We start from the raw sequence: 24,344 nt of genomic DNA, 5'->3' as shown, positions 1-24,344 counted from the left end.
TGGGACCTAAAACAAGGAGAATAACGAAAGGTGATCTCATTGACCAAATATAATTCTTAAGGGGCTTTACAATGTAGATGCTGGGAGGATTTTTCCCTTAGATGGAGAGTCCAAATCTCAAGGTAATGACTAATCTTGAAAAATCTCTATTCAGGGTAACGTGGATTCTTAGTTGTTGAGTCACACAAGTCAGAAATTGATAGATGTGGAATCAAGAGATAATGTGAATAGTACAGGAAGTTGCAGCTTGAGTAGATCATATATGATCTTAGTGAATGGTACAGTAGGCCCCAGAATGGTTGAATAGCCTATTCCTATTTATTATGTTATAAAATCTCAAAATGATCACTTCCTTCTCTACTCTACTAGAAAAAAAAAGAGCCCTAACTGATCATTTTTTCCTGACAGAGGTTCACTCTCATGGTAATTATTTTCTCATGCTGGAATTATGCAATAGTTAAACTTTAAAGACCATATGATGCAGGAGCAAAATTAAGCATTTGGCTCATTGAGTCTATTCATGACTCAGCTGACACGATGATCATCATCTCCACTTATCCCAATAACTCATGATTCCCTTGCTGATTAAAAACCTGTCTATCTCAGCCTTGAACATGCTTAATGACCCAGCCTCTACTGTTCTCTGTGATAATGAATTCCACAAATTCACTACCCTCTGAGAAAAGAATTTCTTCTAATGAACAACCTCTTATTCTGAGATTGTGTCCTCTGGCCCTAGTCTCTCCCCCCAACCTAAACAACCTCTCAGTATCTACCTTGTCAAGCCCCTGAGAATCCTATATGTCTCAATAAGGTTGTCTTTCATTCTTCTGAACGCCAATGAGTACAGGCCCAACCTATTCAATCTCTTCTCATAAGAAAATCCATCCACATTCAGGATCAACCTAGTGAACCATCTCTGGACTGCCACCAATGCCAGTATATCTCTCCTTAGATAAGGGATAAGGGGTCCAAAACTGCTCACAATATTCCAGGTGCGGTCTAACTAGTGTCTTCTACAGCTTTAACCAGACTTCTCTATTTTTATACCCCATTCCCCTTGTAAATAAATGCCTACATTTGATTTTTCTTCCTGCTGAACTTGCATGCTAGAGTTTTGTGATTTATGCATGAGGACCCCCAAATTCCCCTGTGCTGCAGCTTTCTGTATTTAAATAATATCCAACTTTTCCTACCAATGTGCATAACTTCACATTTTCCACCATTACGTTCTATCTACCAATTTTATGCCCACTCATTTAGCCTCTCCATATGTTTCTCTCTAGACTACTTGTGTCACCCTTACTATTTGCTTTCCCATCTATTTAAATGTCATCTACAAACCTGGCAATAGTACATTCATCCAAGTCATTAATAAATAATTGTGGCCCCAGCACTGATCCCTGATCCACTAATTACAGGTTGCGATCCTGAAAATGCCCCTTTTATTCCAACTTTCTGTCTTCTAATAGTTAGCCAATCCTGTATCGATGCTAATTTACTAGTCCCAACACCCCAGGCTTTTATCTTATTAAGTAGCCACTTGTGTGGTACCTTATTGAATGCTTTTTGGAAATCCAAGTAAATTACATCTACTGGTTCCCCATTAGCTATCCTGCTCATTATCACCTCAAAGACCTAATGTGTTTGTCAGGCATAATTTCCTCTTCAAGAAGCCATGCTGACTTTGCCTGATTATGTTATGTATTTTTTAATACTCTGGCTTTACATTCTTTATAATGACAGATATTAGGCTAACAGGTCTATAGTTAGCTTTTTTTTCTCTCTCTCCCATTTTGAATAAGCATAAACACTGGCAGTTTTCCAATTTTCTGGGACTTGTCCAAAATTTAAGGATTTTTAGAAAATTATGCCAGTGCATCTACTAACTCTGTAACTGCGTCATTTAATATCCTAGGATGCAACCCATCAGCTCCAAGAGACTTTTGGCCTTTAGTCCCATTGGTCTCCCTAGTACCATTTTGTTATGACATCAACTTGGAATATTCTCATCACTTTTATAATTTATACAAATAACATAGAACAAAAACTGTTCTAACATTATGTATATATTTAGTAATACATCAGCAGTAAAGACTTATGTGGAATTTTCACTTTGTAGGCAAATAATTATATGTTATTTCAAATTCACACTTTCCTTTCACACATTTGCAATTAGTTGCATACGGAACTTGAATATGATGCTTTTATACAAAAAACGTGTATTGCAAATGTATATTTAGCACATAAAATTAACAGGAAAAAAAAACATGTTTTGTTTCAGCGAACCAAAAGAAGAGACAGCCATTCACTGGTTCATTCCTCAAGGCAATGCATTGATCGAGTAGTGTCAAACCGCCTAGTTTAAATTTCAAACAATGTTTGGCAGTTAATTGTCAAACCACCATCAACTGATGCATTCTCTAATGGCAAGGTCTTTACCAGAGTCCACACTCACCAAACAAACAATCAGTACTCTAGTCTCATACTGTATAAATTTGATTTTCCTTACATTAGCATTCTTGTGATTATCCTGCTGAGTACAAGAGAAAATGTTTTGACAAAAAATATCTTTTTTCAGCAATGCTCAAATATAAATTTAGTAAATGCAAATTTATAGACTTTGTTTTAACCCCACAGCATAATAGTATAACAAACACGCTTCCCTAGTTTAAAACAACTCTAAGAAACTCTTACTATTTCATACTGTATCCCCCAAAAGAAGTGGAGATTTACACCATCCCTTACTCTATAAGATTTGTCTAAAAACAAGAAAAATGGTCTCACACACAAGATTGAAATTGAAGCTTACTTTTTTGGTTTGGAAAAGAATAATTAACCAAAGACACAAAGGAGGAAGTACAGTCGAAGCAGCTGGCAAATAGCATTAAAAGGAAACTTAAATGAAGTCACCTGGAAATTAAATCAAAGTGGTTTTAAATCACGAAAAATCTGCATATATATATAAAAACTTATGTCTCTGCGCCAAAAAATTGCAAACCTTAATCACCTTCCCAATATACCCTTCCGAAAGGCATGGTGCAAACATGATAATAGTAAAAAAAATTGCCACGATTGTGATTATTTTCCAACGTTTAAATACACAAGGGGGAGAGAACTTAATTCAGGACTGCCGAACAGCCCTTTAACTTGCAAATGGCTTTTGCAGAATCGTCCTCCGCCTTCTAAGTCCTAACTAATCCATTATTTTGAGCAATGATTAGTGTTATCTGCCAATTTCCGAGCTGTGTAGTGAACCACACTGTTAATAAAGAGAAGGAAGCCTGAAAATGTTGACTGCCACGTCCTTGCATTGTCACTGTTTGAGCTGTGAAGCATTCCTAACCTTTTGTTTCCAGTGCTCGCGATATTAATGAAACAAAAAAAACACAAATGTTGACTGTTACTGGGTTTCATTTACCCTACCTACCTATAACCGAAGGTGTAAGCATTCAAAGAGGGAACGGGTATCCACGAATGTTGCATACATATAACGATATTTGGCCGATTTTTATCAGCACGAAAAATTTCAGATGAGAAATCGTTGGAATAACATAACTTGGAAAAAAAATCTAACCATAAATCATGTTTAAAAATAATTAGAACAACCTATTCATCTTCTTCCAATCAACCTGTTATCTGGATATCCTTTATGTGGCTGGGTTTGAGACCGGGCCCCTATAATTGACTTAAGCAGCTTCACATCTCCAGTAATCACTGCACCGCAGCACTGATTTCCAGAAAGAGAGAGAGAGAGACTGGATTTTACTAGTCCCCGGTTTTTCTCTTAGTTTATGGGAGAGGAACAAAAATATCCGTGATTGAACAAGGAGAAGGAATATTTCACAAACTTTACAACTGCTGGTTGCGTTGTGAGGACCGGTCTAGTCTCGCGGTACAATTGGCCTCCAGACGGTCACGTTGTGTCTCAAAGGCTAAAACGAGGAGCCATTTTAACAGCGGGAAGCAGTGAGTGTGGGAAAGAAGCGCGGGCAAACACCAGGAGGACGAAGAGAAATCAGCTGCTGGCGCTTCACGTATTGCTTGGCTTTTATTCGAAAAAGAATTGCCAGTACATCTCAGTTTTTGGCTCCACTCTATGTAAATCTCTCTCTCTCTTACACACACATATTTATTTTGTATGTAAGTTATGGCAATGGCTACTCCGAAGAGCCAGCACCGTCCGAGCGGCCGGAGTGTAGCCAGTTCCCCGCTCAGTCCCACCCGCATTTCCCGGCTGCAGGAGAAAGAGGAGCTGAAGAACCTGAACGACCGGCTCGCCGTCTATATCGACAAGGTGCGCTCGCTGGAGTCCGAGAATAGTATCCTGCAGCTGCAGATCTCCGAGAGGGAAGAGGTAACCAGCCGGGAGTTGAGCAGCATCAGGAGTCTGTATGAGAATGAGCTGGCGGACGCTCGCCACTCTCTGGATGAGACGGCCAAGGAGAGAGCGCGCTTACAGATAGAGCTGGGCAAACTGCGCGGGGACTACGACAGTGTGCTGCAGAGGTAGGAGAGACTGCAATTCCGCAGCGTTTAATGGGAAAATCCCACCTTTTTTATTTAGGCGCTACTTTAGCTTATCACATTGGTGGGATGGTGTCTTCCCATCTTGTGTGTGCTGGGTTACAGGCTAAACTGTGTATATTTGTGATTAAATATACAGCATTGAGCTGAAATCTCGAGGGCAAAAAAAAACCTTATTTTACGAGATTTGTTGTTTTGAAAGATTTATCTCTCCAGTAGGTTTGATAACAATGGTTCGCTTGTGGCTTCTACGTTAGGATAATGATGAAGAGTTGAATCATCTTATTTTTAAGCAGACCCTGCACCATGTAAGAATTGTCTAGGTAAAATAAACTTGCTGGAGTCAGTGGTCGGATGAATTATTTGCGGTTAAACCACGCGGGAAACGAATTGCGAGATATAGAGTTGGTTGGTTTGTCTACGAAATTTCCCACCTTTTTTTCTTTTAAGCCAGTGTGTAAAAACTCCCCCATATGTTAATCTGTCATGTAGGAACATGTGTGGAATGAAGCGATATTTTCTACTTTGTGAAATCCCAGAATTTAGAGTTGCAATTGCTTTGCCTGTGTGAGTGTATAATGTTTTACCGGGTGGAATTGGCGCCGGTTGAATGGACTAGTTTGTCCAGTTACTACTCAGGCTGACCATATATGGGCTGAAGGCGGGTATGGCGCTTTCCTTGCCTCTGAAATCTTGGCTTCTTCAGGAATATCGCAGCCTGCAGAATGGGCTGTTTTTTTTTGTGCTATTTCAAACGGTGAAAGCAGGGGTGAGGACTGAGTCTGTTTTTGAGGGGATTGAATGAATGAGTGAGTGAGCTGGACAATAGCCATCTGTCGCGCGTGGAAGAGCCTCTGTGTAGACAAAGAGCTGCTCCTCAGCCTCCTGCAAAACACCAGGCAGCGATGAAGCTTTTAATTAAATAGCAACTTTCCTGCAAATGTTCCGAATGAGACCAATGTTGTACATAGCATTGCATCCCGTTGTTTAATAAGCAGTGGTGTGGGTCAGAAAGCTGGCGGATCAGTGAGTGTATGGTTGACAAAAGGCGATATCTTCAGTACTGTGGAGGAGGGGGCGGGGTGATAACTACCTTTTTTTTGGATTGTTTTGACTGATGAAACCTTTCCCTTAACAGGCAAACCATTACATTGTCTATGATAAACGCCCCCTCCCAATTACTGTACAAAAAACTGAGATTTACGTGAAGTCGCTAGGAGCTGGTGTTTATTTTCTCCTGTTTTACTTTCCCTCTGTCACTGCTCAAGTGCTTTTTTTTTGCCACCTTTCCCACTGAGCAAAGGATCTGGCAAATAATTCCTCTGATCGGAAGTTGTAAGGAAAGCTGTTTGATACAGTGTAGCCTGGACCCAACATTTCAGTTTTCCCCAACTATTCAAATGTTTTGACTTATGTTAATCTACCCAAAAGCCTGTTCAAACTTGAAATCATAATATGGGGATTGCCATCATTCAAAAGTGTTTTGGAAATGCTTTGCTTTTTGTTAAAACTAATGGCTTTAAGATTTGTTTTTGGAACTGTCATTAATTTTGCATAAGATGAAGAGGGACATCTGAAATCTATCTGTTCAAGATTAAAGGGGACCCTGATTGTCTCACTGGGAAGAAGGTGCAAGGTGTTTACACTTGCAGCAGCCTATGTACTAACAGTAGATAGACTGATGAGTCCCCAGTCCCAGAAACGTGAAAATGTTGGGTTTTAAAAGGTTATGCTCTAAATGGTCCCTTACTTCCAAGATGAGAGAATTGGGCTCTTGTCGGTGCCTCTACCTGGATACAAGGCCTATGTAATTCACATTACTACGGTAATGGATTTGAGATTGAGATGGGAAGGTACAGAAGAAGTCATTGTGATATTGGGTTACATCACTGAATTTCACAAGTTAGTCTGCCACGGTGCTGGAGCAAGTGAGCATCCAGAGGTCAAAAGGCTGTGGTTCATCATGCTGGAATGTGAGTGGAAGCTAGCTCAAATTGAATTGACCAATTTAGTGAGTCAGAATTTTAATCCAGCTTTAATGGGGGAAGGAGAGAAGTTGCTGGGAAAAATCTCACTGGTGGATAGTTTGGCACTAAACAGTTCCACATTGGGAAAGGAAGTGGAATGGGAGTAAACCCTTAGGAGCTAAGAGTCGTTTTGGACTTATTCTGGCAGAATCCAATGTCCACTTTAAAGGACAATATAACATCTACCTGATGGTGTTTCTTGTTAAAAGCTTTTTGTTCTGTAGTTTAAAGAAAGAACAAAGAAAATTACAGCACAGGAACAGGCTCTTTGGCCCTCCAAGCCTGCACTGACCATACTGTCTGACTTAACTAAAACCCCCTACCCTCTGGGGACCATATCCCTGTATTCACATCCTATTCATGTATTTGTCAAGACGCTCCTTAAAAGTCACTACCGAATCCACTTCCATTACCTCCCCCAGTAATGAGTTCCAGGTACCCACCACCCTCTATTTAAAAAAAAATCTGCCTCGTACATCTCCTTTAAACCTTGTCCCTTGCACCTTAAACCTGTGCCCCATAATAATTTACTCTTCCACCCTGGGAAAAAGCTTCTGACTCTGTCCATGCCCCTCATAATCTTATAGACTTCTATCAGGTTGCCCCTCAACTTTTGTCATTCCAGTGAGAACAGACTAAGCTTCTCCAACCTCTCCTCATAGCTAATGCTCCCCATACCAGGCAACATCCTGGTGAATCTTTTCTGTACCCTCTCCAAAGCCTCCACATCTTTTTGATAGTGTGGCGACCAGAATTGAACACTATATTCCAAGTGCGGACTAACTAAGGTTCTATAAAGCTGTAACATGACTTGCCAATTTTTAAACTCAGTGCTCTGGCCGATGGAAGCAAGCATGCTGTATGCCTTCTTGACTACCTTCTCTATCTGCATTGTCACTTTGAGTGACCTGTGTACCTGTACAGCCAGATCCCTTTGCCTACCTTTAAAGATTCTGCCATTTACTGTATATTTCCTATCTGTATTAGACCTTCCAAAATGCATTACCTCACAAAGTATAAGTTGCTTACAAAAAGAGTTCATTCAAAAGTGCTTTGAATTTGTTACAATTGGAACCATGGAATCTTGTAATTGTCACAGCTATTTCTTTCATGCTTGTCTTCTACCTTCAAATAAATGCATTCCAGCAGCACCTTTTTGTGCAGTGATGCATCCTGATGTGTTTCATAAAGAGTTGATTAATTCCCTGTGCATCCCTATGTATTTTGATTTTCGGTTTGGCCTCATTGGGAGTGCAGTGTAGATTTACCAGAATGACACCTGGAACTTGAAGGTTAGATCACACAAACAAGTATTATAGTCCCTGGAATTATAGAAGGTTAGGGATGGTTTGATTGAAAGTTTAAGATATTAAAACGAACTGATAGATCAGCTGGCAAAAAATTCTGTTCCTGCTGGCTAGGTAGGGGTTCATAGTCTGTACCCTACAACCACATCTCCTCAGGAGTGAAATTAGGGAAGCTTGTGCACAGTGGTAGAAGTTTGGTGCTCTTTCCCCAAATGGCTATTCGTAAAGAGAAATACGTATTTCTGTTCACCCAAAAATATTGAGAGAAAAGGGATTCATCACGTCAGTTATTTTACTGACTGACAACTGACTTAAGGACTAAATGACCTTATGCTGTTGGTTCATCTTTCGTGGGTTACATAAATCCTTGCATTTTACTGACAATATGCAAATTACTGCATTCAGTGTACAGTCCAATTAAATTTTGACACATTTTACATTTTTGTGTTCTCTTAGTGACAGATTCAACTGCTTTTTTTTTCCTACCCTGTCCTTCTGGTTTGCTGTCACCTGCAAATTTGACTGGTTTGTATGTGATACAATACAAAGTATTGTTTCAGTGCAACAACGTAATGCATGTACAAAAGCAAAATATTGGGGATGCTGGAAGCATTCTAGTCTGGCAGCATCTGTGGAGAGTGAGCAAGTTAATGTTTCAGGTTGTTGATGACTAACTTGACCCAGCTCTGATGAATGGTCATATTGCTGTCTCAATATGGCATTTAAATAAAGTGATATAGTCCTAGTTTTTGTACTGCGATCACAAGTTTGTACTGTAATAACTGACCAGATGTGGGTTTTTTTTTTGATGCGTGTGCTGTTACTGCACTCAGGACGTGGCCGGCAGCACTATTCAGACAAGTTCCCTTATTTCAAAATGTTGTAAAGCAAAAGCACCTTACTAGAACAAGCTTTAACCTTGGGGTTTGACAAAGTACCTCACAAGAGGTTATTGCAGAAGGTCGAAAGACATGGAGTTGGGGGTAGGGTGTTAGCGTGGATAGAGGATTGGTTGTCAAATAGGAGGCAGAGAGTGGGGGTCAACGGGTGCTATTCGGATTGGCGGATGGTGACTAGTGGAGTGCCCCAGGGGTCGGTGCTGGGGCCTCAGCTTTTTACCATTTATATAGATGATCTGGAGGAGGGAACCGAGTGTAGGGTGTCGAAATTTGCTGATGACACCAAGATTGGGGGAACGGCAAATTGTGCGGAGGGTATGGAGAGTCTGCAGAAGGATCTAGATAGGCTGGGCGAATGGGCCAGGAACTGGCAAATGGAATTTAATGTTGGCAAGTGTGAGGTGGTCCACTTTGGTAGGAAGAATGGTAGGAAGGACTATTACTTACGGGGCGAAAAACTGCAGCAGGCGACGGTGCAGAGGGACCTCGGGGTCCTTGTGCATGAGTCGCAAAAACCCAGCTTGCAGGTGCAGCAGGTGGTCAGGAAGGCGAATGGGATGCTGGCCTTCATAGCGAGGGGGATTGAATATAAAAGTAGGGAGGTCTTGCTGCAGCTGTATAGGGCATTGGTGAGGCCGCAGCTGCGCAAAGTTTTGGGCGCCGCACCTGCGCAAAGATATTTTGGCCTTGGAGGGAGTGCAGAGGAGGTTTACTAGGCTGATACTGGAGTTGAGGGGATTGAGCTATGAGGAGAGGCTGAATAAACTGGGCTTGTACTCGTTAGAGTTTAGAAGAATGAGGGGAGATCTCATTGAGACGTATAAGATGATGAATGGGATGGACAGGATAGAGGTGGAGAGACTCTTCCCGCTCAAAAAAGACAGTAGGACTAGGGGGCACAGCCTCAAGATAAAAGGGGGGCGGTTTAGAACGGAGTTGAGGAGAAACTTCTTCACTCAAAGGGTGGTGAATCTCTGGAATTCTCTGCCCGTTGAAGTGGTGGAGGCTGCCTCGCTAAATATATTTAAGACGCGGGTTGATGGGTTTTTGATAAGAGAGGGGATTAAGGGTTATGGGGGGAAAGCGGGAAAGTGGAACTGAGCAGCGACAGATCAGCCATGATCTTATTGAATGGCGGGGCAGGCTCGAAGGGCTAGATGGCCTACTCCTGCTCCTATTTCTTATGTTCTTATGTTATGTTTTCTGCTATCCTAGATAACAGGAAACAGAGCACCAAACCGCTACCACTGTGCACAAGTTTTCCTAATTTCAACCCTGAGGAGGTTTGGTTCTAGAGTGCAGACTGTGTGACCCTACCTAGCCAGCAGAAACAGAATCTTGTGCCAGCTAATCTGTCAGTTCACTTTAATATCATAAACCTAGATAGCTAATCAGAATTTTCTCTAACTTTCACCACTGTGTATTCCGGCCCCTTTGATACATTAACTGTTTATTAGCTAAGATTTCCCATTGATTGCAGTCTGGAGGTGTCTGAACACATCACTGGCAGCAACTTCTGGATTTGGGCATTCTTTATCTTACTATCATTTTGCGGCTGGCAAAATGGTGGTTTAATTATCAAGGAAAAGATGGTGTTACTCAGTGCTTCCTGGATATCATTTTTATGCTTTGAGTGGCTCCTAGACTTGCTGCGTTGTGTATTTCTCTCATTCCCTAGCAAACAATAAAGAATGCCTTTGAGTCTGGGGTTAATCCAGCTTCTACAGAACAAGTGAAAATTCCTTATTAAAAATGGAACTGCTCTGCTATTCTAAACCCATTTTTTTTGTCATTTTGGGATAATTGATTCTGATCGTTGCCTTGTCATCTCTAGATTTAACTTCAAATATTGCTCTAATCTCCAACTCTGCATCTTCAAACTGTACTGCCTGTGTCCTATCATATACAAAGTACACTTGTCTATTACCCCAGTGCTTACTGGAATATATTGACTTTCACTCAAACTTTTCCTTCATGCCTTGGAACTGGCTAGGCAATACTGACATAAGCAACAAACACAAGACTCTTGTGCTACCCAGTTCTTAAGTAGTGAAGTTGCAGCTCAATTTGCTGAAAAAATAGTTATTACGTGCCTCAGTAAGCTGAGTGGTAAATTGGATCTTTCTGAAATAACCCCAAGGTACTGGGTCTGATACAAAATAAAACAAATAGAGATGTGTTTTAGAATTGTATCTTCGATCTGGTAACATTGTGATGGGTTGCAGCATTTACAGACAAAATGACCATGTTTAATTTGTGTTCTTACCAACAGTACAAATTAGCTCCAAGATGACATCCACATACACTTATATCCCAAACTGGATACTATTTCCTATCTGTACTTAATTGCTGGTTGCAATCCATGCTTGGTGTATAAACTCAGTAAATAGTGGCCTGGATTTTGCAGAGGTTATGACAACTGTTAGTGTTTGCCATCATTTACTCAGCTAAATCTGGCAGCTACTCTGGAATGTGCAGAACAATGCCCAAATCGAGGAGTTGCTGCCAGTGATGTGTTCAGGCACCTCCAGACTGCAATCAGTGAAAAATCTTAGAACAACTACTCTTGAAAAGTTAGCTGTTCTATTTAAAAAAAAAATGCACCTTGTTGAATGTGGTGTGACTTGTTTTTTAACCATATGCTCAATTCATAACCTCCAGTCAGCCTGAGAAACTGATGAATGTCAAATTTATCAATTTTGAATACCAGCATTTTTACAAAACTTTTACCGTAATCGGGTCATTTCGGACCTGAACATTTAAGTGAAGAATATTCAGTGCTGTTAAATTCCTGGTTTTTCATGTAAATACTTCAATGTGATTGGCTGCTTACAAACATTATTACTACTGCTCGCCAAAACTTTCCCTCAACTTAGTGCTAGATTTAAGCTGCTGTCAGAAAAGGGGAAAGCCCCATCACAAAATTCAGCAGACCTTTGCAGGTGGCTCTCTTCACAGTCAGTAGCAATGCTGTTCTTTTGCTGTTGACTGCACAATATGGACCATTAATCCAAAGATATGAGGTGTGTGGCCTTGTCTGTCAGCATATTATATAATTGAAATTTCTATGAAGTTCTTAGTGGAGTGCCCCAGGGGTCGGTGCTGGGGCCTCAGCTATTTACCATTTATATAGATGATCTGGAGGAGGGAACCGAGTGTATGGTGTGGAAATTTGCTGATGACACCAAGATTGTTGGAACGGCAAATTGCGCGGAGGGTGTGGAGAGTCTGCAGAAGGATCTAGATAGGCTGGGCGAATGGGCCAGGAACTGGCAAATGGAATTTAATGTTGGCAAGTGCGAGGTGGTCCACTTTGGTAGGAATAATGGTAGGAAGGACTATTACTTACGTGGCAAAAAACTGCAGCAGGCGACGGTGCAGAGGGGTCCTTGTGCATGAGTCGCAAAAACCCAGCCTGCAGGTGCAGCAGGTGGTCAGGAAGGCAAATGGGATGCTGGCCTTCATAGCGAGGGGGATTGAATATAAAAGTAGGGAGGTCTTGCTGCAGCTGTATAGGGCATTGGTGAGGCCGCAGCTGGAGTACTGTGTGCAGTTTTGGTCGCCGCACTTACGCAAGGATATTTTGGCCTTGGAGGGAGCGCAGAGGAGGTTTACTAGGCTGATACTGGAGTTGAGGGGGTTGAGCTATGAGGAGAGGCTGAATAAACTAGGCTTGTACTCGTTAGAGTTTAGAAGAATGAGGGGAGATCTCATTGAGACATATAAAATGATGAATGGGATGGGTAGGATAGAGGTGGAGAGACTCTTCCCGCTCAGAAAGGACAGTAGGACTAGGGGGCACAGCCTCAAGATAAAGGGGGGGTGCAGTTTAGAACGGAGTTGAGGAGGAACTTCTTCACTCAAAGGGTGGTGAATCTCTGGAATTCTCTGCCCGTTGAAGTGGTGGAGGCTGCCTCGCTAAATATTTTTAAGACGTGGGTTGATGGGTTTTTGATAAGCGAGGGGATTAAGGGTTATGGGGAGAGGGCGGGAATGTGGAACTGAGCCACGACAGATCAGCCATGATCTTATTGAATGGCGGGGCAGGCTCGAAGGGCTAGGTCGCCTACTCCTGCTCCTATTTCTTATCTTCTTTTGTAGAACAAGTCAATAAAAAGTGAGCTCTGAATGACACACTTTACTGATAGAACCATTGCAGAATAGAGCTAGAAAGTTCAAAGTGGCAGTGGTGATCATAGTAGTGTTAATTCAACATGCTCAATAGTTTGTTTTTGATGCTCTAGCAAATTATGGTGAGATGTACATAATTACATAATTACAAAATTTCCAGGACTTTTTGCCTTATTCTATAGATATGCCATGTGAAATTGGATTGCAAACAGTTGACTTGATATAATTTTGCAGTATGTGCCAAAAACAGTAAAATTGTATGAGTTTATCCATTTGTTAATTACATTGATAACTACAGCTATGCACAGCTTGTTATCCTGGATACAATGTGTATCATCGTGACTGTTTAGTAATAAAAATTGAGAAATTTCAATGTTTTGTTTGAATATCACTATTAGTCACAAGTAGGCTTACATTACTACGAGGTTACTAGTGTAGCAGTGATGGAAACTTATTCATGGTAGTCCCAGTCTTTTTTTTGCTTTAGGGTGTTAAGCCAAGTGTGGATGAGGGTAGTGCAGTTGATGTAGTTTACATGGATTTCAGCAAAGTCTTTGGCAAATTCCCACATGGGAGGCTTATTAAGAAGGCTAATGCACGTGGGATATGGAGTGATCTGATAAGGTGGATTCCTAATTGGCTTAGTGGTAGGAGATAGAGTGGTGGTAGACAGCTGCTTTAGTGTCTGGAGGCCACCGACCAGTGGCATACCATAGGGATTTGTGCTGGGCCCCCTATTGTTGGTCAATGTGGAGGGTAAGATCAGTAAGTTTACTGATGACACAAAGATTGCTTGGGTGGTTAACGGTCTTGTGTTACAGGAAGATATAGATGAGATGGTCAAATGGTCGGATAAATGACAGGTGGAATTTAATTCTGAGAAGTGTGAGGTGATGCACTTTGCAAGGAGTAATTTGACAAGGAAGTATACTTTAAAAGGCCTGATGCTGGGAAGTTCCAAAGAACAAAGGGATCTTGGGTGTGTTTGTCCGTAGATCTCTGAAGGTAGAAAGGCAGGTAAACAGGGTGATGAAAAAGGCATGTGGCACACTTGCCTTTATCAATCGGGGTATAGATTACAAAAGCTGAGAGGTCACAGTGGAGTTATATCGAACTTTCAGGCAACAGCCGGAGTATTGTGTGCAGGTCTGGTTGCCACGTTGTAGGAAGGACGTGAATGCACTGGAGGGGATGCAAAGGGGTTTCTTCAGGATGTTGCCTGGGATGGAACATTTTATAGAGAGGTTGGATAGGCTTGGGTTGTTTTCTCTGGAGAAGAGAAGGCTGAGGAGCAACCTGATTTGAGGGATGTGGATAGGGAGCGGCAGTTTCTCTTAATTGAAGGGTCAGTTATGACCGGACACAAGTTAAAGGTGAAAGGTTTAGGGGGGATTTGAGGAAAAACCTCTTTACTCAAGAAGGTGGTGACAGTCTGGAATGCACTGCCTGGGAGGGTAGAGGAGGCAGGATGCCTCACATCCTTTAAAAAGTATCTGGGTGAGTACTTGACATGCCATAACATTCAAGGCTATGGGCCAAGTGCTGGCAAGTGGGGTTAGGTAGGCAAGTCAGGACCTTTCATGTGTTGGTGCAGACTTGATGGGCTGAAGGTCTTCTGCAATGTAGGTTTCCGTGATTTAGGAACAGAAGCTGTCGTCAGTTTAAATGTCAGATTGCCGAACCAGTTCAGTACCCTGCTGGAGAGGAAGAGTAATTCCACAATGTTATGCTTAAACTTGAGTTGAGGGCAAGGCGTTATATGCTTTGTGGTTTGGTCAGGGTTTCCACAGCCAGGTGAGGTTATGAAATGCCACTTATGCATCAGGTGGCCACATCGGCCATGTCTTGTTAAGATGTTTGATCAGAGAGTGTTTATTTATGGTGGTGTTTACTGCGCTAGGTTTCATCAGTATTGTAGTGATGGAGATGTTGGATTCATGTCCTGAGGCTATTTTGTAAAGCCATGTGGTGAGCTGGGGATGAGGAAGTTACAGGTGTCTATGGATGCATCCCATTGAATGAGGGGAGGGGCAATATTTTGAGAGGACTTGTAACTGAACTGGAATAGATCTGAGAATTCCATAAATTGTGAAGTTTTGTGAACAGAGCAGAACTAAAAATGGTTCCTCATAATTTTACATGAAGAAAAGGGCCTCAAACCTAAAAGGATCAGCTCTTTATGTATCTGTGTAGTGTAAAAGTAGTGCAAACCCTGGTGGTGCTTGTTATATTTTGGGAGGGATGGAAAATGTATGTAAGATGAAGATTTTGGTTGCTTTGCTGTGTGACAAAATAATAGGAGTTGGCAGGTGTTTAAAAAGTGCACGAGTCAAAGAAATTCAAGACTAGTGAAGGACAGGTGGACGCTTCATGCTGTACACATCTTAGTAGTCTTAACTGTAATCTCAGCTGTTGCCTCAGTTTTGGGGATCTGCAGTACAACAATAATTTAGACAATGTTTTAATTCAAACTAGCTTGACATTTGTAATATTAAACCAAGTTTAAAATAATAGCGCCCTCTTGTCTTCAATTTATCAAATCTTTATGGGAAAAACAGCTGCGAGTAAAGGCACCAACTGCTTTATTTGGCAGATGTTTGAATAATATCCCTTCTATTCAAGGAAATGTACTGATGAAGGCAGTTGTGCTCAAAAACTATTTTTGTTATTCCCCTGTTGATGCCTGATGTGTTGTCCATTACAACTTGTGGGATTAATTACTTCTTGGAGCTATTTGTAATATCCTTTTTTTCCCTGTACTTTACTAAGCTGGTTACGGCATGAATGTATGACTTGCATGTCACAAACCAACTGATGAGGCCTTTGTTTTAACTTGTGCGTTTATTGGTTCAAGGTAGTGACAAAATTAAATGCTACAAAATAAAGCTTTAATTGTCAACAATTTTAATGTTAATTTGTGATTATGATTTTAAAAATCATGGAATGCGAGTGTTGCTGGCTAGGTCAGCATTTGTTGCTCATCCTTAATTGACAGTGTTACACACAGCTTTTTATTCAATTCTTTCTGAAGCCAAGACTTTGACTGTCACCATTCTGTGTAGCGATGTTGGTACTTGATCAAAGAAACATGGTCATTAATTGCCTCCTGCCTGTGGTACATGAAGCTGATTTTATTTGACACACAATGCTGGACGTGCCCTTGTGAAATTTATCTTTTTTTGTGTGCAAAATTGAATTTTTTTTGACTGTAAACCATGTGATTGCTGGTGCAAGTGTTTTCACATAGCTACCGAGCAGTCTGACAACCCAAAACACTTGGTGTCATTCTCTTGTGGATGTGGATTCCGCCCGTTCTAGGAACAGAGCAACCACTCTAGGATGGCATTGATTATTTTTAAGGGAGCTATTGTTTTTTTTGACAAGCCATTTTAAATGGAGCCGTTTCTATCTGTTCCTGTTTTTTAATGATGTGTCTAAGTGAGACTGTTGGAAGGAGTACTACTCTAATCTTAGGTGGATATCAACAGTATCAGGAAAAAACATCAAAACATCCCTCATAGCATTGTTAACACTCGTTGAGATGCAAAAGACTATCCAACAGATGATGGATAATGAGGCATGTGGCAGACAACATTCCTGCAGAGATCGATGAAGTTGCTGGCGACGAATTCATGTTTTTGCAAACTAGGAAGAGTAAGTGCTATCTTCCTACTTTGGCAGTGCCGTAATTCTTCACTTTTAGAAAGGTGATAATTTGTGGAAACTTGCGGCATGTGTATCCTTTCTGTCCTTTGTTCTTGAAGCCCCCTGTACTGATCCCTACCTGTCCACAAAGATATTATTATACTGGAGAGTTTCCGACTATCCGGGGAAGTTCAGATATGACCTTTGTTGCTCGACATAGTGTCTGGTACAATATAAAGGTACATGGTCTTTATTGATCTGTCGAAGGCCTTTGATTTCTTCAGCTGCAAAGCACTTTGAAAAGTCCTCCAGAGATTTGGAAGCCTAACAAACTTGTTACTGTCATGCAGGAGTCACAGCAGCCATGTTTTAAAGTAAAAGTTTGTTTATTAGTCACAAGTAAAACTTGCGTTAGCAGTGCAATGTGATGTGCAGTCATCACAGCCCGGTGCCTGTTCAGGTCAATGCACCTAACCAGCCTTTCAGAATGTGGGAAGGAAACCGCAGCACCTGAAGGAAATGCACGCAGACATGGGGAGAACTCCACACAGTGATACAAACCAGGAATCAAACCTGGCATTGTGAAGCAACAATGCTAACTAGTGTACTGCCCCTAAAATGTCAGGAGTGGGATTTGAAGGGGCCAGAAGTAATCAGGATTTCTCAGGGAAATAGCCATACTGCTCAAGTCTGGTGCCTTAGACCACTTGGACATCCTGACAACTTTGACACTGCTTTGCCATGGTTTGGATACTGAGCCTTTTCATATTTAGACAAGCATCAAGTAAAGTCATGTGACTTCTCCAATTTCATCTACTTCAGCTTTGCACAGAACTATTGCTTCTACAAGGAATCATAATTGAGTTTCAACTTGATGGGAAGCTTTTTACCTTCAGTCTAAGAGCCAAAACTAAGTGGTGCTCCTGCATATCCATAACTTGCAGTACGCTGATTGTTCCATTATGCTCCACACTGAAAACGACATTCGGACCACCCTCAACCTCTTGAACTCTGCGTGCGAAAGGATTGGTGTGTCACTTGATGTCAAGACCAACTCTCCCCTGGGTCAGCAGCTACATCTGCAGCTATTATTGGAAAGGGGGGTGGTTTTGTTGATTGCTTCCCATATCTCTGCAGCAACCTTTTCTCAAAGGGTCACTGTTGGAAATGGAGATCCAGCACTGAATCAGCTTATGCCAATGTAGCCTTCTAAAGATTGGTCAACTGAGTCTTCAGGAACTGGGATCTGCAAAAGAGAACAGAGGGCTTTAGTCTACCACACTGTTGTTGTCATTGATCTTTAGCAGTGAGTCTTGGGTCAGTTATTGATGAGTGCTGGGGAATTGCCACCAACAGTGTCTCCACAGGATACAGTTAAGTGGGAAGACTGGTGAACAAACTTCAGCACCTTCACTTTCCTGTGGTATCACAACCACAAGCATGCAAAATTGGCTCTGCTGCTCTTTGCATTCACGTGCCAAATAATTGGCTTCTGAAATGGATCCTCTTTTCTCTTCAACTTCAGGATGTCACCTGATCTGAGGACAGAATCCTTGTTTGTAAGGATGAGCTGAAGGTCTCCCTGAAAAAAGACTAAATTGACACGTGTAGGAGGAACTTGCTGCAAACTGCCAAGTCGTGGTACCTCATCTAACAAACTGAAACACCATTGGAAGTTGACGTGCTGAAAGTGAAAGGAGAGTGAGCAGAACCCTGGCTCAGGCTCTCTGCTTTCCTCAGGGCAACTCCTGGCTCCAGGTCTTCACGAAGGAGGACATGAATAATTTGCCGGGTGTTAGCGATGGAAAGGTGGTAGGACAGGAGGGTCTCAATGACGTTATTGTTACTAGAGAGGCGGTGCTCGACAGACTGGAGGGACTGATTGTGGACAAGTCCCCAGGACCGGATGGAATGCATCCAAGGGTTCTGAAAGAAATGGCGGAGGTGATAGTGGATGCCTTGGTGGTTATTTTCCAAATGTCGCTGGATTCCGGGGAAGTGCCGGAAGATTGGAAAACGGCTAATGTTACGCCGTTGTTTAAGAAGGGTGGCAGGCAAAAGGCAGGGAATTATAGGCCGGTTAGTTTAATGTCTGTTGTAGGTAAAATGTTAGAATCCATCATCAAGGAGGAAATAGCGAGGCATCTTGAGGGGAATTGCTTGATAGAGCAGACGCAGCACGGTTTCGTTAAGGGGAAGTCGTGTCTGACAAATTTATTGGAGCTCTATGAGGATGTGTCTAGGGCGGTGGATAGAGGAGAGCCGGTGGATGTGGTCTTTCTTGATTTTCAGAAGGCGTTTGACAAAGTACCTCACAAGAGGTTATTGCAGAAGGTAAGGGGCCATGGAGTTGGGGGTAGGGTGTTAGCATGGATAGAGGATTGGCTGTCAAATAGGAGGCAGAGAGTGGGGGTCAATGGGTGCTATTCGGATTGGCGGTTGGTGACGAGTGGCGTGCCCCAAGGGTCGGTGCTGGGGCCTCAGCTATTTACCATTTATATAGATGATCTGGAGGAGGGAACCGAGTGTATGGTGTGGAAATTTGCTGATGACACCAAGATTGTTGGAACGGCAAATTGCGCGGAAGGTGTGGAGAGTCTGCAGAAGGATCTAGATAGGCTGGGCGAATGGGCCAGGAACTGGCAAATGGAATTTAATGTTGGCAAGTGCGAGGTGGTCCACTTTGGTAGGAATAATGGTAGGAAGGACTATTACTTACGTGGCAAAAAACTGCAGCAGGCGACAGTGCAGAGGGACCTGGGGGTCTTTGTGCCTGAGTCGCAAAAACCCAGCCTGCAGGTGGTCAGGAAGGCGAATGGGATGCTGGCCTTCATAGTGAAGGGGATTGAATATAAAAGTAGGGAGGTCTTGCTGCAGCTGTATAGGGCACTGGTGAGGCCGCAGCTGGAGTACTGTGTGCAGTTTTGGTCGCCGCACTTACGCAAGGATATTTTGGCCTTGGAGGGAGTGCAGAGGAGGTTTACTAGGCTGATGCTGGAGTTGAGGGGGTTGAGCTATGAGGAGAGGCTGAATAAACTAGGCTTGTACTCGTTAGAGTTTAGAAGAATGAGGGGAGATCTCATTGAGACGTATAAGATGATGAATGGGATGGATAGGATAAAGGTGGAGAGACTCTTCCCGCTCAGAAAGGACAGTAGGACTAGGGGGCACAGCCTCAAGATAAAAGGGGGGGGGGGCGGTTTAGAACGGAGTTGAGGAGGAACTTCTTCACTCAAAGGGTGGTGAATCTCTGGAATTCTCTGCCCGTTGAAGTGGTGGAGGCTGCCTCGCTAAATATTTTTAAGACGTGGGTTGATGGGTTTTTGATAAGAGAGGGGATTAAGGGTTATGGGGAGAGGGTGGGAAAGTGGAACTGAATCACGACAGATCAGCCATGATCTTATTGAATGGCGGGGCAGGCTCGAAGGGCTAGGTCGCCTACTCCTGCTCCTATTTCTTATGTTCTAGATGTCATCCTTGTTTCTGAGGGACTGTTTGTAAGTGGTATCGTAAAAAATCTCTCAACACCAGGTTAAAGTCCGACAGGTTTATTTGCTAGCACAAGCTTCCAAAATGTCGCTCCTTCAAGTGAGTGAGTAGTTGTGTTCACAAACAGGGCATATATAGACACAAACTCAATTTACAAGATAATGGTTGGAATGTGAGCCTTTACAGGTAATCAAGTCTTAAAGATACAGACAATGTGAGTGGAAGAGGGTTAAGTACAGATTAAAGAGATGTCTATTGTCTCTAGCCAGGACAGCTAGTGAGATTTTGCAAGCCCAGTGATAGACCATGGGATCACCCACGCTTGACCAAGTTGCTGGTTTGAATGACTTATACTGAGAGAAAACAGAATGTCTAACCTCCAGGCAGGCAAAGACATGCAGAGTACAGGGCTCTGCAATAAAATGTCAGGATAAAGAAGCAAAGTTAATGTTTTGAAATAAACTTTGGGTCTCGTTTGTGCTACTCCATCTGTAATTACAAATGTACTAAACTAATCATATAAAAACATTGAGTGTTAATAATGTATCACATAGATGGTGTGAAAGATATTTCAAAGATACACAATTTCCAGTCAGAGTACTGAGAACATTCCTCTGTATGCATTCTTATGTTGAATAAACTGCTCGTTTTACCTACAACTGAGTGTCTTTTAGATGCTCCACAAGTGACTGGAAATTGATCCAATTTCCATTTGGCAGTTTAGGTGTCCTGGGCAATTGTTCTCCTTCAATCAACACTTGTCAAGTACAGTGAATAATGGCAGTAGTGGAAAAGTATGGTTGTAGCTGGTTCACTAATGACCTTTGGGGAGGGAGGTTTTCTGTCCTTGCCTGGCCTGGCCTCCATGTGATCCCAGATCCACAGCATTGTGGTTGACTCTTAAAATAATCCCTGAAGGGCAATTAGGAAAGGGCAATAAATGCTGCCCCAGTCAGCAATGTCCACATCCCAATAAAGAATATTTTAAAAATGTATGTATTTTCTCCTCAACCTCTATATTAAATGAAAGTGTTTGGGGCTTTGGCCATGACACCTGGAACATGACTTATTGCTGTTTTGACTGTTGCACATTTCAACGAATACATTATTTATTTTATTAGCCATTGAAAATTCAGAGTTATAATAATTGACTCAAATCTATACTTTAACAAGCTGTCAGTTAGTAGCCGTGTGGGTGATGTAACCACAACAGGGCAGCTTGAAACTAATTTGATGTCTGTTCAAATTTGCTTGAAATTAATAAACCTGTGCCAAAAAGGAAATGTCCATGTGAGTAATGATCATTGATTTGCATTCAGATTCAGCATTACAGTGTGTCAGATATAACCTGAAGAAATTGCAGGAAGTAGTTTCAATGCTATGAATTCATGTCGTAGCTGAGGCACTTTTTGAGTTCTGGCAAAAATGATGTCAACAGTACTTGAGTGATCTAATATTTTCTTAGAAATTTCCCACATCTAGAAAAAAATATCTTTATGTTTAATTTAAATCTTAATCTAATCTTTATTACAAATCACATTGTAGAGTTATAAAGTCATTGAGGTTTACAGCATGGAAACAAGCCTTTTTAGCCCAGCTTGTCCATGTGCCCTTTCTTTTTTAACCACTAAGCTAGTTCCTATTGTCTGCGTTTGGCCCATATCCCTCTATACCCATCTTACCCATGTAATTATCTCAATGCTTTTTAAAAGACAAAATTATACCCACCTCTACTACTACCTCTGGCACTTGTTCCAGATACTCACCACCCTTGTGAAAAAATTGCCTTTCTTGGACTCTTCTGTATCTCTTCCTTCTCACCTTGAATTCTTTACTCCTGGGCCATGTGTCACCTTATACACCACTGTGGCTACACCAGACAGAAAATTGGAATTGAGAATCAACCTAAATTTCTAGTGGCATGTTTGGATGTCGCATTTCATTTATGGTGTACAGCATATGGCAATTAGTGTAAGATATACCTGGTTGCATTTTATTGCTTTGTTATGTGAAGGAAACCTCCATATCTTAGGAAGATGATAGAGTTCTGTGGTATATTGAATCTTTTCAGAATATGCCAAAAACCATTGTGTACCATCGAATTGAAGATATTCGTGGATTTTGACAGGTGCTCAGTCTTTTTTGTTTAAATTATTTCATCACTTGCAGCAGCAGACATTTTGCTCAAGGCAACATATCTTCAATTTGCTGTTTTATTAGAATATTGGTTGAGAGGTGTCATTGAGTGAATTACATGTACAAATGCCTTCTGTTAATTTGGTGGTTAGTTTTTCACTCAGAGGGTGGTGAGTAAGTGGAATCGGCTGCCGTCGGTGGTGGTAGAGGCGAACTTGCTGGGGTCTTTTTAAGAGACTTCTGGATGAGTACGTGGGATTTAATGGGATTGAGAGTTATAGATAGGCCTGGTAGGTATGGATATGATCAGTGCAACATGTGGGCTGAAGGCCCTGTTTGTGCTGTAGTGTTCTATGTTTTATGTTAATGTATCCTGTGCAAAACTTTTCCATATGTAGATTGTACAAATGCAGCTGAAGAGTGCTGTGAACTTTAGCAACATTTTTCTACAATTGAGCATGGATTATAATTCTGTGATTCAATATCACGTTGATTTTTGGCTTTTGTTCTAAGAATACATACATTTTATACTGAGAATGGTGTGTGCAATCTAATGAATGATGGTATGCAAGGAATGTTGTCAGTGGTGGGAAGCCAATTTGCAACAGTTAGGGAAAAAAAATCCTGTGAAAATTCTTTCCAGCTTCCAAAGTGCTCAAGTTCTCCTTATTTAGTGTGTACTGAAAACTGAACTTGCATAACCTGTTCCCCCTCTTTGCTTTCCACAGGAGTTCAGGAATCTGAGATGTGCTGATGGGGCAGCTAATTGTGATTTTGAGAATGACGAATCAAATGTATAATTTATTTCTACAGTGTTATCTTGTGTAGAACACTGTACCATTTTGGTGAAGCTTTAACTGAACTATTCCTATAGTAATCTGTATGGGTCCAGGCCAGTCTCTTTGTGGGACTTCTGGTTCGTCTACAGTCTGCTTGCTTACCTCTCCCATAATCATGCTGTAAGCCACTATTTCTTACCGCTTTCAGAACAATTGCTAGTTTACAATTGGGAGGGAATGTCCTGGGACCTCCCTAGATTGTCTCCCTGCCTGCTGTGTTATTATTCGCTGCCCTCCTTCAAATTTAATGAATCAGCCCATCACTTTTTTAAGAGGCATTTAAAGTAATGGGAGAGGAACAGGGTACATTGATAAATGTTGAAAGTTGCATATCGTCTAAAGTCACTTGATAACTACTTTTATGAGGAGGCAGTGATCATAGAATCTCTAGACTCAATTCAGCATGGTCAATCAACCTAATCTGCACATCTTGTGGGAGGAAACCCATGCAGATACGGGTATATAGAACACCACAACACCATCAGGCCCTTTGGCCCACAAGTTGTGCCAATCGTATCCATACCTACTAGGCCATAGAACTATCTGTAACTCCCAATCCCATTAAATCCCATGTACTCATCCGGAAGTCTTTTAAAAGATCCCAGCGAGTTCACCTCTACCACCACCGGCAGCCGATTCCACTCGCTCACCACCTTCTGAGTGAAAAACTTACCCCTAACATCTCCTTTGTACTTGCTTCCCAGCACCTTAAACCTGTGTTCTCTCGTAGCGACCATTTCAGCCCTGGGAAATAGCCTCCGAGAATCCACCCTATCTATTCCTCTCAACATTTTGTAAACTTTGTATCAGGTCGCCTCTCAACCTTCGTGTCTCCAGGGAGAAGAGACCTAGCTCCCTCAACCTATCTTCATAAGGCATGCCTCCCAATCCAGGCAACATCCTTATAAAGCTCCTCTGCACCCTCTCAATAGCTTCCACATCCTTCCTATAGTGAGGCAACCAGAACTGCGCACAGTACTCCAAGTGGGGTCTGACAAGGGTCTTATAAAGTTGCAGCATTATCTCACGACTCCTAAACTCAATCCCTTGATTAATGAAGGCCAGTACATCATACGCCTTCTTGACCACATGCTCCACGTGCGTGGCCGATTTTAAGAGTCCTATGGACCCAGACCCCAAGATCCTTCTGCTCCTCAACACTGCTAAGAGTCCTACCCTTGATATTGTACTCCTTCATCCCATTGGTCCTGCCAAAATGGACCACTACACATTTATCCACGTTGAAGTCCATCTCCCACTTCTCCGCCCAGTCTTGCATCCTATCTATGTCACGCTGCAACTTCTGACATCCCTGCAGACTATCCACAACACCACCAACCTTCA

General features: G+C 42.0%; 1 protein-coding gene across 1 annotated transcript in view; it reads left to right on the top strand.

Moving 5' to 3' along the window:
• Positions 1 to 3,319: 3,319 nt before the first annotated feature.
• The window catches only part of lmnb1 (lamin B1), a 55,617-nt gene continuing 34,592 nt past the window's right edge, over positions 3,320 to 24,344 (top strand). The window contains exon 1 of the mRNA XM_080188930.1: positions 3,320 to 4,509. Coding sequence (XP_080045056.1) covers positions 4,151 to 4,509 — 359 coding nt within the window. The 5' untranslated portion in view covers positions 3,320 to 4,150. The remainder of the gene's footprint in view (positions 4,510 to 24,344) is intronic.

Source organism: Carcharhinus amblyrhynchos, chromosome 5, assembly GCF_965287045.1.
Source record: "Carcharhinus amblyrhynchos chromosome 5, sCarAmb.v2.hapA, whole genome shotgun sequence".
NCBI classification, from domain to species: Eukaryota; Metazoa; Chordata; class Chondrichthyes; order Carcharhiniformes; family Carcharhinidae; genus Carcharhinus; species Carcharhinus amblyrhynchos.
The sequence above is the reverse complement of the archived record's forward strand: the minus strand, read 5'-3'. Positions and strand labels throughout refer to the sequence as shown.